At 45.2% G+C, this 14518-nt stretch overlaps 1 protein-coding gene across 1 annotated transcript in view; it reads right to left on the bottom strand.

Annotated features, from left to right (window-relative positions):
- The window catches only part of LOC128694198 (serine/threonine-protein kinase H1 homolog), a 135157-nt gene that overhangs the window by 66939 nt on the left and 53700 nt on the right, over positions 1–14518 (bottom strand). The window contains exon 2 of the mRNA XM_070093760.1: positions 11409–11625. Coding sequence (XP_069949861.1) covers positions 11409–11625 — 217 coding nt within the window. The remainder of the gene's footprint in view (positions 1–11408; positions 11626–14518) is intronic.

Consider the following 14518-nt stretch of genomic DNA (forward strand, 5'->3'; position numbering starts at 1 on the left):
GTCCAGTGGGACAGAGAACTGGCAGGAAAGCCAGTAAATGAAATGATGGAATATGTAACAACAAAATGCAAGGAGGCAGTGGAAAGGTTTATTCCCAAGGGCAACAGTAACAACAGGAAGACCAGAACGAGCCCCTGGTTTACCCGATGGTGTAAGGAGGCAAAAACAAAGTGCAATAGAGAATGGAAAAAGTACAGAAGGCAGAGAACACATGAAAATAGGGAGATCAGTCGCAGAGCCAGGAACGAGTATGCACAGGTAAGGAGGGAGGCCCAGCGACAGTATGAAAATGACATAGCATCGAGAATCAAGACTGACCCGAAACTGTTGTATAGCCACATCAGGAGGAAGACAACAGTCAAAGACCAGGTGATCAGATTAAGGACAGAAGGTGGAGAACTCACAAGAAATGATCAGGAGGTATGTGAGGAGCTGAACAGGAGATTTAAGGAAGCTTTTACAGTAGAGACAGGAAGGGCTGTGGGAAGACAGCACAGAAAGGAACATCAAGAGGGAATATACCAACAAGTGTTGGATGACATACGAACAACTGAGGAGGAGGTGAAGAAGCTCTTAAGTGACCTTGACACCTCAAAGGTGATGGGACCAGACAACATCTCCCCATGGGTCCTTAGAGAAGGAGCAGAGATGCTGCGCGTGCCTCTAACCACAATCTTCAACACATCCCTTGAAACTGGGCAACTACCTGAGAAATGAAAGACAGCTAATGTAGTCCCCATATTTAAGAAAAGAAACAGAAACGAGGCACTAAACTACAGACCTGTGTCTCTGACATGTATTGTGTGCAAAGTCATGGAGAAGATTATCAGGAGGAGAGTGGTTGAACACCTGGAAAGGAACAAGATTATAAATGAAAACCAGCATGGGTTCATGGAAGGCAAATCTTGTATCACAAACCTCCTGGAGTTTTATGACAAGGTAACAGAAGTAAGACACGAGAGAGAGGGGTGGGTAGATTGTGTTTTCCTAGACTGCAGGAAGGCCTTTGACACAGTTCCCCACAAGAGATTAGTGCAGAAGCTGAAGGATCAGGCGCATGTAAAAGGGAGGGCACTGCAATGGATAAGGGAATACCTGACAGGGAGGCAGCAACGAGTCATGGTACGCAAAGAGGTATCACAGTGGGCGCCTGTTACGAGTGGGGTCCCACAGGGGTCAGTTCTAGGACCAGTGCTATTTTTGATATATGTGAACGACATGATGGAAGGAATAGACTCTGAAGTGTCCCTGTTCGCAGATGACGTGAAGTTGACGAGAAGAATTAAATCGGACGAGGATGAGGCAGGACTGCAAAGAGACCTGGACAGGCTGGACATGTGGTCCAGTAACTGGCTTCTCGAATTCAATCCAGCCAAATGCAAAGTCATGAAGATTGGGGAGGGGCAAAGAAGACCGCAGACAGAGTATAGGCTAGGTGGACAAAGACTACAGACCTCACTCAGGGAGAAAGACCTTGGGGTGACCATAACACCGAGCACATCACCGGAGGCACACATCAATCAAATAACTGCTGCAGCATACGGGCGCCTGGCAAACCTGAGAATAGCGTTCCGATACCTTAATAAGGAATCGTTCAAGACACTGTACACTGTGTATGTTAGGCCCATACTGGAGTATGCAGCACCAGTCTGGAACCCACACCTGGTCAAGCACGTCAAGAAGTTAGAGAAAGTACAAAGGTTTGCAACAAGGCTAGTTCCAGAGCTCAAGGGAATGTCGTACGAGGAAAGGCTAAGGGAAATCGGACTGACGACACTGGAGGACAGAAGGGTCAGGGGAGACATGATAATGACATACAAGATACTGCGGGGAATAGACAAGGTGAACAGAGATAGGATGTTCCAGAGAGGGGACACAGGGACAAGGGGTCACAACTGGAAGCTGAAGACTCAGACGAGTCACAGGGACGTTAGGAAGTATTTCTTCAGTCATAGAGTTGTCAGCAAGTGGAATAGCCTAGCAAGTGAAGTAGTGGAGGCAGGAACCATACATAGTTTTAAGAAGAGGTATGAGAAAGCTCAGGAAGCAGAGAGAGAGAGGACCCAGTAGCGATCAGTGAAGAGGCGGGGCCAGGAGCTGAGTCTCGACCCCTGCAACCACAATTAGGTGAGTACAACACACACACACACACACACACACACACACACAGGAGCTGAGTAGGCGGGGCCAGGAGCTGAGTCTCGACCCCTGCAACCACAATTAGGTGAGTACAGACACACCTACCCTTAATTAGCAGTCATGAAGTGTGTACACATAATTGTGGTTGCAGGGGTCGATTCATAGCTCCTGGCCCTGCCTCTTCACTGAGTGCTTCTAGGTCCTCTCTTTCCCTGCTCCATGAGCTTTATCATACCTCGTCTTAAAACTATGTATGGTTCCTGCCTCCACTACATCACTTGCCAGACTATTCCACTTCCTGACAACTCTATGACTGAAGAAATACTTCCTAACATCCCTGTGATTCATCTGAGTCTTCAACTTCCAATTGTGACCCCTTGTTTCTGTGTCACATCTCTGGAACATCCTGTCTTTGTCCACCTTGTCAATTCCTCTCAGTATTTTGTATGTCGTTATCATGTCCCCCCATATCTCTCCTGTCCTCCAGTGTCGTCAGGTTGATTTCCCTTAACCTCTCCTCGTAGGACATACCTCTTAGCTCTGGGACTAGTCTTGTTGCAAACCTTTGCACTTTCTCTAGTTTCTTTACGTGCTTGGCTAGGTGTGGGTTCCAAACTGGTGCCGCATACTCCAATATGGGCCTAACGTACACGGTGTACAGGGTCCTGAATGATTCCTTATTAAGATGTCGGAATGCTGTTCTGAGGTTTGCTAGGCGCCCATATGCTGCAGCAGTTATTTGGTTGATGTGCGCTTCAGGAGATGTGCCTGGTGTTATACTCACCCCAAGATCTTTTTCCTTGAATGAGGTTTGTAGTCTCTGGCCCCCTAGACTGTACTCTGTCTGTGATCTTCTTTGCCTTTCCCCAATCTTCATGACTTTGCACTTGGTTGGGTTGAACTCCACGAGCCAGTTGCTGGACCAGGTCTGCAGCCTGTCCAGATCCCTCTGTGTGTGTGTGTGTGTGTGTGTGTGTGTGTGTGTGTGTGTGTGTGTTGTGTTGTTATACACGAGGTATAATGCAGTGTTGTTATACACGAGGTATAATGCAGTGTTGTTATACACGAGGTATAATGCAGTGTTGTTATACACGAGATATAATGCAGTGTTGTTATACACGAGATATAATGCATTGTTGTTATACACGAGGTATAATGCAGTGTTGTTATACACGAGGTATAATGCAGTGTTGTTATACACGAGGTATAATGCAGTGTTGTTATACACGAGGTATAATGCAGTGTTGTTATACACGAGGTATAATGCAGTGTTGTTATACACGAGGTATAATGCAGTGTTGTTATACACGAGATATAATGCAGTGTTGTTATACACGAGGTATAATGCAGTGTTGTTATACACGAGGTATAATGCAGTGTTGTTATACACGAGGTATAATGCAGTGTTGTTATACACGAGGTATAATGGAGTTTGGGAATTTGCTAACAGTATTGACTATTGGTGAGCCCTGGTTGCTATGTTTACACATACACATACACATACACACACACACACACACACACACACACACACACACACACACACACACACACACACACACACACACACACAGGAGAGCAGTCGTAGAGCCAGAAACGAATATGCACAGATAAGAAGGGAGGCCCAAAGACAATATGAAAATGACATAGCAGCGAAAGCCAAATCTGACCCGAAACTGTTGTACAGCCACATCAGGAGGAAAACAACAGTCAAGGACCAGGTAATCAGGCTAAGGAAGGAAGGAGGAGAGACAACAAGAAATGACCGTGAAGTATGTGAAGAACTCAACAAGAGATTCAAAGAAGTGCTCACAGAGGAGACAGAAGGGGCTCCAGAAAGACGGAGAGGTGGGGCACACCACCATGTGCTGGAAACAGTGCACACAACCGAGGAAGAAGTGAAGAGGCTTCTGAGTGAGCTAGATACCTCAAAGGCAATGGGGCCAGATAACATCTCCCCATGGGTATTGAGAGAGGGAGCAGAGGCACTATGTGTACCCCTAACAACAATATTCAATACATCTATCGAAACAGGGAGATTGCCTGAGGCATGGAAGACAGCAGCAAATGTAGTCCCAATCTTTAAAAAAGGAGACAGACATGAAGCATTAAACTACAGACCAGTGTCACTGACATGTATAGTATGCAAAATCATGGAGAAGATTATCAGGAGAAGAGTGGTGGAACACCTAGAAAGGAACGATCTCATCAACAGCAGCCAACATGGTTTCAGGGATGGGAAATCCTGTGTCACAAACCTACTGGAGTTCTATGACATGGTGACAGCAGTAAGACAAGAGAGAGAGGGTTGGGTGGATTGCATTTTCTTGGACTGCAAGAAGGCGTTTGACACAGTTCCACACAAGAGATTGGTGCAAAAACTGGAGGACCAAGCAGGGATAACAGGGAAGGCACTACAATGGATTAGGGAATACTTGTCAGGAAGACAGCAGCAAGTCATGGTACGTGGCTAGGTGTCAGAGTGGGCACCTGTGACCAGCGGGGTCCCACAGGGGTCAGTCCTAGGACCAGTGCTGTTTCTGGTATTTGTGAACGACATGACAGAAGGAATAGACTCTGAGGTGTCCCTGTTTGCAGATGACGTGAAGTTGATGAGAAGAATTCACTCGATTGAAGACCAGGCAGAACTACAAAGGGATCTGGACAGGCTGCAGACCTGGTCCAGCAATTGGCTCCTGGAGTTCAATCCCACCAAGTGCAAAGTCATGAGGATTGGGGAAGGGCAAAGAAGACCGCAGACGGAGTACAGTCTAGGGGGCCAGAGACTACAAACCTCACTCAAGGAAAATGATCTTGGGGTGAGTATAACACCAGGCACATCTCCTGAAGCGCACATCAACCAAATAACTGCTGCAGCATATGGGCGCCTAGCAAATCTCAGAACAGCATTCCGACATCTTAATAAGGAATCATTCAGGACCCTGTACACCGTGTACGTTAGGCCCATATTGGAGTATGCGGCACCAGTTTGGAACCCACACCTAGCCAAGCATGTCAGGAAACTAGAGAAAGTGCAAAGGTTTGCAACAAGACTAGTCCCAGAGCTAAGAGGTATCTCCTACGAGGAGAGGTTAAGGGAAATCAACCTGACGACACTGGAGGACAGGAGAGATAGGGGGGACATGATAACGACATACAAAATACTGAGAGGAATTGACAAGGTGGACAAAGACAGGATGTTCCAGAGATTGGACACAGTAACAAGGGGACACAGTTGGAAGCTGAAGACACAGATGAATCACAGGGATGTTAGGAAGTATTTCTTCAGCCACAGAGTAGTCAGTAAGTGGAATAGTTTGGGAAGCGATGTAGTGGAGGCAGGATCCATACATAGCTTTAAGCAGAGGTATGATAAAGCTCACGGCTCAGGGAGAGTGACCTAGTAGCGATCAGTGAAGAGGCGGGGCCAGGAGCTCGGACTCGACCCCCGCAACCTCAACTAGGTGAATACAACTAGGCAAGTACACACACACACACACACACACACACACACACACACACACACACACACACACACACACACACACACACACACACACACACACACACATGGATGGAATAACGAATAAACATGAGGAGTGGAATGAAAGAATCAGTGAAAAATCCCCAGACATCATAGCAGTCACAGAAACAAAACTCGCTGAGACAATAACAGACACAATCTTCCCAACAGGATATCAGATCCTGAGGAAAGATAGAAGGAGTAGAGGGGGAGGAGGGGTTGCACTGCTCATAAAACACCAATGGGGATTTGAGGAAATGGAAGGCATGGACATGATTGGAGAAAGAGACTACATTGTAGGTACAATTCAGTCCGGAGAACATAAAGTAGTCATTGGAGTGATGTATAACCCACCACAGAACTGCAGGAGGCCAAGAGAGGAGTACGAAGAAAACAACAGGGTGATGGTGGACACACTGGCTGAGGTGGCAAGAAGAGCTCACTCGAGCAGAGCAAAGTTACTGGTAATGGGCGATTTCAACCACAGGGAGATCGACTGGGAAAACCTGGAGCCACATGGGGGTCCCGAAACATGGAGAGCCAAGATGTTGGATGTGGTACTTGAAAACCTCATGCATCAACATGTCAGGGACACAACCAGAGAGAGAGGGGAGGATGAGCCAGCAAGACTGGATCTTGTGTTCACCCTGAGCAGTTCAGACATCGAGGACATCACTTACGAGAGGCCCCTTGGAGCTAGCGATCATGTGGTTCTGAGTTTTGACTATATAGTAGAGTTACAAGTGGAGAAGGTAACAGGAACTGAAGGGGACAGGCCAAACTATAAAAGGGGGGACTACACAGGTATGAGAAACTTCCTGCAGGAGGTTCAGTGGGACAGAGAAATGGTAGGAAAATCAGTAAACGAGATGATGGAATATGTGGCAACAAAGTGCAAGGAGGCAGAGGAAAGTTTTGTTCCCAAGGGAAACAGAAATAATAGGAAGACCAAAACGAGTCCTTGGTTTACCCGAAGGTGTAGGGAGGCAAAAACTAAGTGCAACAGAGAATGGAAAAGGTACAGGAGGCATAGGACCCAGGAAAACAAGGAGATTAGTAGAAGAGCCAGAAACGAGTATGCGCAGATAAGGAGGGAGGCCCAGCGACAGTATGAAAACGACATAGCATCGAAAGTCAAATCTGACCCGAAACTGCTGTATAGCCACATTAGGAGGAAGACAACAGTCAAGGACCAGGTGATAAGGCTGAGGAAAGAAGGTGGAGAACTCACAAGAAACGATCAAGAGGTATGTGAGGAGCTCAACACGAGATTTAAGGAAGTATTTACAGTAGAGACAGGAAGGACTCTGGGGGGACAGACCAGATGGGGACACCAACAAGGAATACACCAACAAGTGTTGGACGACATACATACAGATGAGGAGGAGGTGAAGAAACTGCTAAGGGACATCGATACCTCAAAGGCAATGGGACCGGACAACATCTCTCCATGGGTCCTTAGAGAGGGAGCAGATATGTTGTGCGTACCACTTACCACAATCTTCAACACATCCCTGGAAACTGGGCAACTACCTGAGGTATGGAAGACGGCAAATGTAGTTCCCATTTTCAAAAAAGGAGACAGAAAAGAGGCACTAAACTATAGACCTGTGTCATTGACGTGTATAGTATGCAAAATTATGGAGAAGATTATCAGGAGGAGAGTGGTGGAGCACCTGGAACGGAACAGGAGTATAAATGCCAACCAGCACGGATTCATGGAAGGCAAATCCTGTGTCACAAACCTTCTGGAGTTTTATGATAAAATAACAGAAGTAAGACAAGAGAGAGAGGGGTGGGTTGATTGCATCTTCTTGGACTGCAAGAAGGCTTTTGACACAGTTCCTCACAAGAGATTAGTGCAGAAGCTAGAGCATCAGGCGCATATAACAGGAAGGGCACTGCAATGGATCAGAGAATACCTGACAGGGAGGCAACAACGAGTCATGGTACGTAATGATGTATCACAGTGGGCACCTGTGACGAGCGGGGTCCCACAGGGGTCGGTCCTAGGACCAGTGCTATTTTTGGTATATGTGAACGACATGACGGAAGGGTTAGACTCAGAAGTGTCCCTGTTTGCAGATGATGTGAAGTTAATGAGGAGAATTAAATCTGATGAGGACCAGGAAGGACTTCAAAGAGACCTGGACAGACTGGACACCTGGTCCAGCAAATGGCTTCTCGAATTTAATCCTGCCAAATGCAAAGTCATGAAGATAGGGGAAGGGCACAGAAGACCACAGACAGAGTATAGGCTAGGTGGCCAAAGACTGCAAACCTCACTCAAGGAGAAAGATCTTGGGGTGAGTATAACACCGAGCATGTCTCCGGAAGCACACATCAATCAGATAACTGCTGCAGCATATGGGCGCCTGGCAAACCTGAGAACAGCATTCCGACACCTTAGTAAGGAATCATTCAAGACACTGTACACCGTGTATGTCAGGCCCATACTGGAGTATGCAGCACCTGTTTGGAACCCGCACTTGATAAAGCACGTCAAGAAACTAGAGAAAGTACAAAGGTTTGCAACAAGGTTAGTTCCAGAGCTAAGGGGAATGTCCTATGAAGAAAGATTAAGGGAAATCGGCCTGACGACACTGGAGGACAGGAGGGTCAGGGGAGACATGATAACGACATATAAAATACTGCGTGGAATAGACAAGGTGGACAAGGACAGGATGTTCCAGGGAGGGGACACAGAAACAAGAGGCCACAATTGGAAGTTGAAGACACAAATGAGTCAGAGAGATAGTAGGAAGTATTTCTTCAGTCATAGAGTTGTAAGGCAGTGGAATAGCCTAGAAAATGACGTAGTGGAGGCAGGAACCATACACAGTTTTAAGACGAGGTTTGATAAAGCTCATGGAGCGGGGAGAGAGAGGGTCTAGTAGCAACCGGTGAAGAGGCGGGGCCAGGAGCTAGGACTCGACCCTTGCAACCACAAATAGGCGAGTACAAATAGGTGAGTACACACACACACACACACACACATACACACACACATACACACACACACATACACACACACACACACAAACTTGGAATCGACCCCTGCAACTTCAATTAGGCGAGTACATGCAATACAATACACAACCAGTTGAGTTTTGAGGTGAAGAATGAAGTAATGGAGAGAAGGGAAGCAAGGGACTACATAGCAGGAACACTTCAGACTGGGGGTCCCAGGGTGGTGATCGCAGTGATGTACAACTCACCACAGAATAACAGGAGGCCAAGACAAAAGTATGATGAGAGCAACTGTGGATACATTAGCTGAGATGGCCAGAATGGCCCACATAGGTAGGGCAAAGTTACTTGTTGTGGGTGATTTCAATCACAAGAAGACTGACTGGGAAAACCTGGAGCCACCTGGAGCACCAGAAACATGGAAGGTACTGGAAAACTTCATGCATCAACATGTTAGGGACACTACCAGAGAGAGAGAGAGAGATAGGAGAGGATGAATTAGCCAGGCTGGACCTCATATTTACCTTGAGTAGTTCAGACACTGAGGACATCACATTCGAAAGGCCCCTCAGGGCAAGTGATCACGTGGTCCTGAGCTTTGAATGCATTGAAGAGCTAAAAATGTAGAGTGAAGCAGCATGTGTAGTACAGGAGGAGCCAAACTACAAGAGAGGTCTACACAGGCATGAGGAATTTCCTGCATGAGGTACAGTGGGAAAGAACTGCTGGGATAAACAGTAAGTGAAATGATGGAACACGTGAACACGAAATGCAAAGAGACAGAGGAGAGGCTCATGCCTAAGGGCAAACAGGAACAATGGGAAGACCAGAATGAGCCTTTGATTCACCCATAAGTGCAGAGAGGCCAAAGTCAAGTGTGCTAGAGCATGGAAAAGCTTAGAAGACAAAGGACCCAGGAAAATAAGGAGATTAGTGGAAGAGCCAGAAATGAATATGCACAGAAAAGGAGGCCCAGCACCAATATGAGAATGACATAGCATCAAAAGCTAAATCTGACCCAAAGCTGTTGTACAGGAGGAACACAACAGTCAAGAACCAGGTAATCAGGCTGAGGAAGGAAGGAGAGGAGATAACCAGAAACGATCAAGAAGTATGCGAGGAGCTCAACACAAGATTTAAGGAGGTATTTTCCGTGGTATTTTCAGACACCGAGATAAAAGGGTACACCAGCAAGTATTGGACACACTACACACAACCAAGGAGGTGAAGAGGCTGGTAAATGAACTAGATGCCTCAAAGGTTGAGGCACTGTGTGTGCCACTAATAACAATCTTCAAAACATCTATCATAACAGGGCAACTACCTGAGGTGTTGAAGATATCAAATGTAGTCCCAATTTTTAAGAAAGGAGACAGAAAGGCAGCATAACTTCACATATCATACATGCCAGTGACCAATGTCACTGACATGTATAGTATGTAAAGTCATGGAGAAACTTATCAAGAGAAGAGTGATGGAGCACCTAGAAACTAGGTGCATGGTTTCAGGGAGGGAAAATCCTGTTTCACAAACCTACTGGAGTTTTATGAGAAGGTGACAGAAGTAAGAAAATAAAAAGAGGGGTGGGTAGACTGCATTTTCTTGGACTCTAAAATTACTTCTGACACAGTTCTGCACAAGCAAAAGCTAGAGGAGCAGGCAGGAATAACAGGAAATGCACTGCAATGAATCAGAGTATTCCTGACAGGAAGGAAACAACAAATGATGGTACATGATGAGGTGTCAGAGTGGGTGCCTGTGATGAGTGGGATTCCACAAGGGTCAGTCCTAGAACCAGTGCTGTTTCTGGTATATGTGAATGACTTGATGGAAGGGACAGAGTTAAAGGTGTTCCTGTTTGCAGACAATGTGAAGCTATTGAGGGGAATTCAAGTGGATGTGGATCAGGCAGGACTACAAAGAGATCATGACAGGCTGCAGGCCTGGTTCAGCAATTTGCCCCTGGATTTTAACCCCGCCAAGCTCAAAGTCATAAAGATTGGGGGAGGTTAGAGAACAACGCAGATGGAGTACAGCCTAAGAGATCAAAGGCTGCAAATTTCACTCTAAGAAAAGGATCTTCGGGTGAGCATCATACTGAGCACGTCTCCTGAGGCGACTTCAACCAAATAACTGCTGCAGCATATGGGTTACTGGCAAACCTAAGAATAGCATTTCAGTACCTAAGGAGTCATTCAAGACACTGTACACCATCTATGTTAGGTCTATACTAGAGTATGCAGCACCAGTATGGAAGCCACACCTGGTCAAGCACATCAAGAAATTAGAGAAAATGCAAAGGTTTGCAGTAAGACTAGTCCCACAGCTAAGGATTATGTCCTACAAGGAGAGGTTAAGGGAAATCAACTTGATGACACTGGAGGACAGAAGGGATAAGGGGACATGATAACAAGAGGAATTAACAAGGTGGATAGGGAATGTTTCAGAGATGGGAAACAGCAACAAGGGATCACAACTGGAAGCTGAAGACTCAGACGAGTCACAGGGATGTTAGGAAGTATTTCTTCAGTCACAAGTTGTCAGGAAGTGGAACAATCTGGAGAATGTAGTGGAGGCAGGATCCATACATAGCTTAAAGAATAGGTATGATAAAGCTCTTGGAGAAGGGAGAGTGTGGACCATCAAAGAGGCAGGGCCAAGAGCTGTAACTTGACCCCTAACATACATACACACACACAACACATAAGAATATACATATACACACACACAACAGTACACATACAACAATACATACAACACAATACAGCCAACAAACCTGATCATAGAGGTCATATTTGCCCTTAAGAATCATCTTATAGAGTTGTATACGGTCAGTGTGGAAGAAGGGAAAGTCTCCCCTCAGTAGTATGTACGTTATGACTCCCACAGCCCACAGATCCACAGCGTTGGTGTACTCCTTCCTGGCCACCATCTCTGGTGCGATGTACTCTGGTGTACCACAGATGCTGGTCATGTATACATCATCCGCTGACCTGCAACACACACATGCCAGTTACCATTCAACCTTGCAATACAGTTAAATTAGACAAAAAAAAAGGGCATTCAGAACGAAGAATTTCCAAAAATATGACAAATATACGCAAAATATATATGACATTTAGAATGCAAAATTGCAAAAAGTGTACAAAAAAAAGAAGTAACAAAAATTAGACAATACGCAAAATACAAAAAAAGAGCACGCAAAAAATACAATCCATAAAAAATACGACAATACACAAAAAATACAAAAAAGGAATTAAAAAAATATGATAAAAAGAACACAACATATTTAGAAAGCAAAAACACCAAAAGTATGTGGAAATACACAAGAAAACACATTTAGAATGCTACATGACAAAGTAAACTCGTGGACGGTGGAGTTGAACCGAGGTCGGGTAACCCGAAGAAACACATGCACCATCACTCCATCAATCACCGTCTTGCCACAAGTCTCCAGACAATCACTAAAAATGCAATAACCAATATATTTTTGAGGAAGCGCTAAACTAGTAGGGGCCAAAAAGTAGTGAGATTTCGGATGTAACACAGTATCTGGCCAGATAAATGATATAACGCATTAACTGACCTGACGACTCGACTAACTTATCAAGGGCCATAATATTGCTGGGTTAGTTATGCAACTTGCAACACTAGCTATGGCTAGTATTGCTACCTGCAAAAATACTAAGAAATTAGGGAAGAGGAAGGGGTTTGAACACAGGGCAAAAGTGAGTTGTAAAATTCACCGGCCTGTCAGTTTTACCACTCACTGGCCGCGGCTTTCAGTCCCACTCACTCCTGAGTACTCTGTAATCATGTTACAATTTCCCCGAGTCAAAATAATAATAATATTTTGATTTCAACAACATACAATGTTTAATAACAATACAGCCTCTCCTCACTTAATGACGGAGTTCCGTTCCTAAGACCAGGTTGGTAAACAAATTCACTGCTTAGTGAGGAGCATACTATAATGGTAGTGGATTGTGTCAACCATCTTTGATATTCTTGTAATGTCACCTTTGTACCATTTATAACATTTCTGGTATATTTTTAAATGTTTAAACAGTAGTATATTGTACTACGTTGTAATAAACATAATAGTGGAAATCAGCTCTAATATACAGTGGACCCCCGCATAACGATCGCCTCCCAATGCGACCAATTATGTAAGTGTATTTATATAAGTGCGTTTGTACGTGTATGTTTGGGGGTCTGAAATGGACTAATCTACTTCTCAATATTCCTTATGGGAACAAATTCGGTCAGTACTGGCACTTGAACATACTTCTGGAATGAAAAAATATCGTTAACTGGGGGTCCACTGTACATTATTTAGGTATGTATATTGGTCAGAGAAGCTGTCATAAGTCCGAGTCGTTGGTAAACGAGTACGTCACTAAGTGAGGAGAGGCTGTAATAATAAACTATTTCTACAAGTAAACTTGAAACAACTTACACAAACCACAGCTGACATCAGTGACATCATCCTACTATATAGAAAGTCCTTTGTTATGCTGAGTATTTCCTGCAAATTAGGTCAATTTTGTCCCAGGATGCGACCCACACCAGTCCACTAACACCCAGGTAACTATTTTACTGCTAGGCGAACAGGGAGAGCAGGTGAATAATGAAACACATCCTAATGTTTCCACCCTTAAAGGGGCTCGAACCAAGGACTTCAGTGTGTTAGCTGATTACACTACCAACCCAACTACAGGACACCTACAAAAATGGGTGACATTTATGTGCGCATGCAAAAAGACCAGTGTTATGCAGAGCATTTCTGGCAAACTTAAGACTAACTTAAGATAACAGTACCTAACTGTTTAGGAATTACAAGGAGAACAAGCAAGCAGTCAAGTTCTTACTTGAGGTTTGATTATGATTATACCATGAAATGAACATTATCATGAGATGAAAAACAACTGCAGTGTGAACAATGTTAGTGTGCACTATGTACCACACCACCATGGCTGCCAGGTGCACTATGTACAGCACCATCATGGCTGCCAGGTGCACTAGTGTGCACTATGTACAGCACCATCATGGCTGCCAGGTGCACTAGTGTGCACTATGTACCACACCACCATGGCTGCCAGGTGCACTAGTGTGATCAATATTAGCTAACAATGTGCACTTTGTACAGCATCATCGGTGGTTGCCAGGTGCACTAGTGTGCACTATGTACAGCACCATCATGGCTGCCAGGTGCACTAGTGTGCACTATGTACCACACCACCATGGCTGCCAGGTGCACTATGTACAGCACCATCATGGCTGCCAGGTGCACTATGTACAGCACCATCATGGCTGCCAGGTGCACTATGTACAGCACCATCATGGCTGCCAGGTGCATTATGTACAGCACCATCATGGCTGCCAGGTGCACTATGTACAGCACCATCATGGCTGCCAGGTGCACTATGTACAGCACCATCATGGCTGCCAGGTGCACTATGTACAGCACCATCATGGCTGCCAGGTGCACTATGTACAGCACCATCATGGCTGCCAGGTGCACTATGTACAGCACCATCATGGCTGCCAGGTGCACTATGTACAGCACCATCATGGCTGCCAGGTGCACTATGTACAGCACCATCATGGTTGCCAGGTGAACTAGTTGGGTACAAATAAATAGCCTCTTAATTTTGCATGAACTAAACAAGGTGTCGGAGCACCTGTTGCTAGTGAACTGGTATTATCCCTGTACTGTACAGCATTAACAGAGCTCACGCTGTACAGTCTGTACCTCACTGCACTTCATGTATAACACAGACCATAATCAGCAACAAAATTATCTAGAAAGAAGAATTATTTCTCAAAGAATTATAACAGAATCATTCGTATTGAGTTTTCTTTGGGTGAGAGGAACACAACCTT

Source organism: Cherax quadricarinatus, chromosome 43, assembly GCF_038502225.1.
Source record: "Cherax quadricarinatus isolate ZL_2023a chromosome 43, ASM3850222v1, whole genome shotgun sequence".
Taxonomy (NCBI): domain Eukaryota; kingdom Metazoa; phylum Arthropoda; class Malacostraca; order Decapoda; family Parastacidae; genus Cherax; species Cherax quadricarinatus.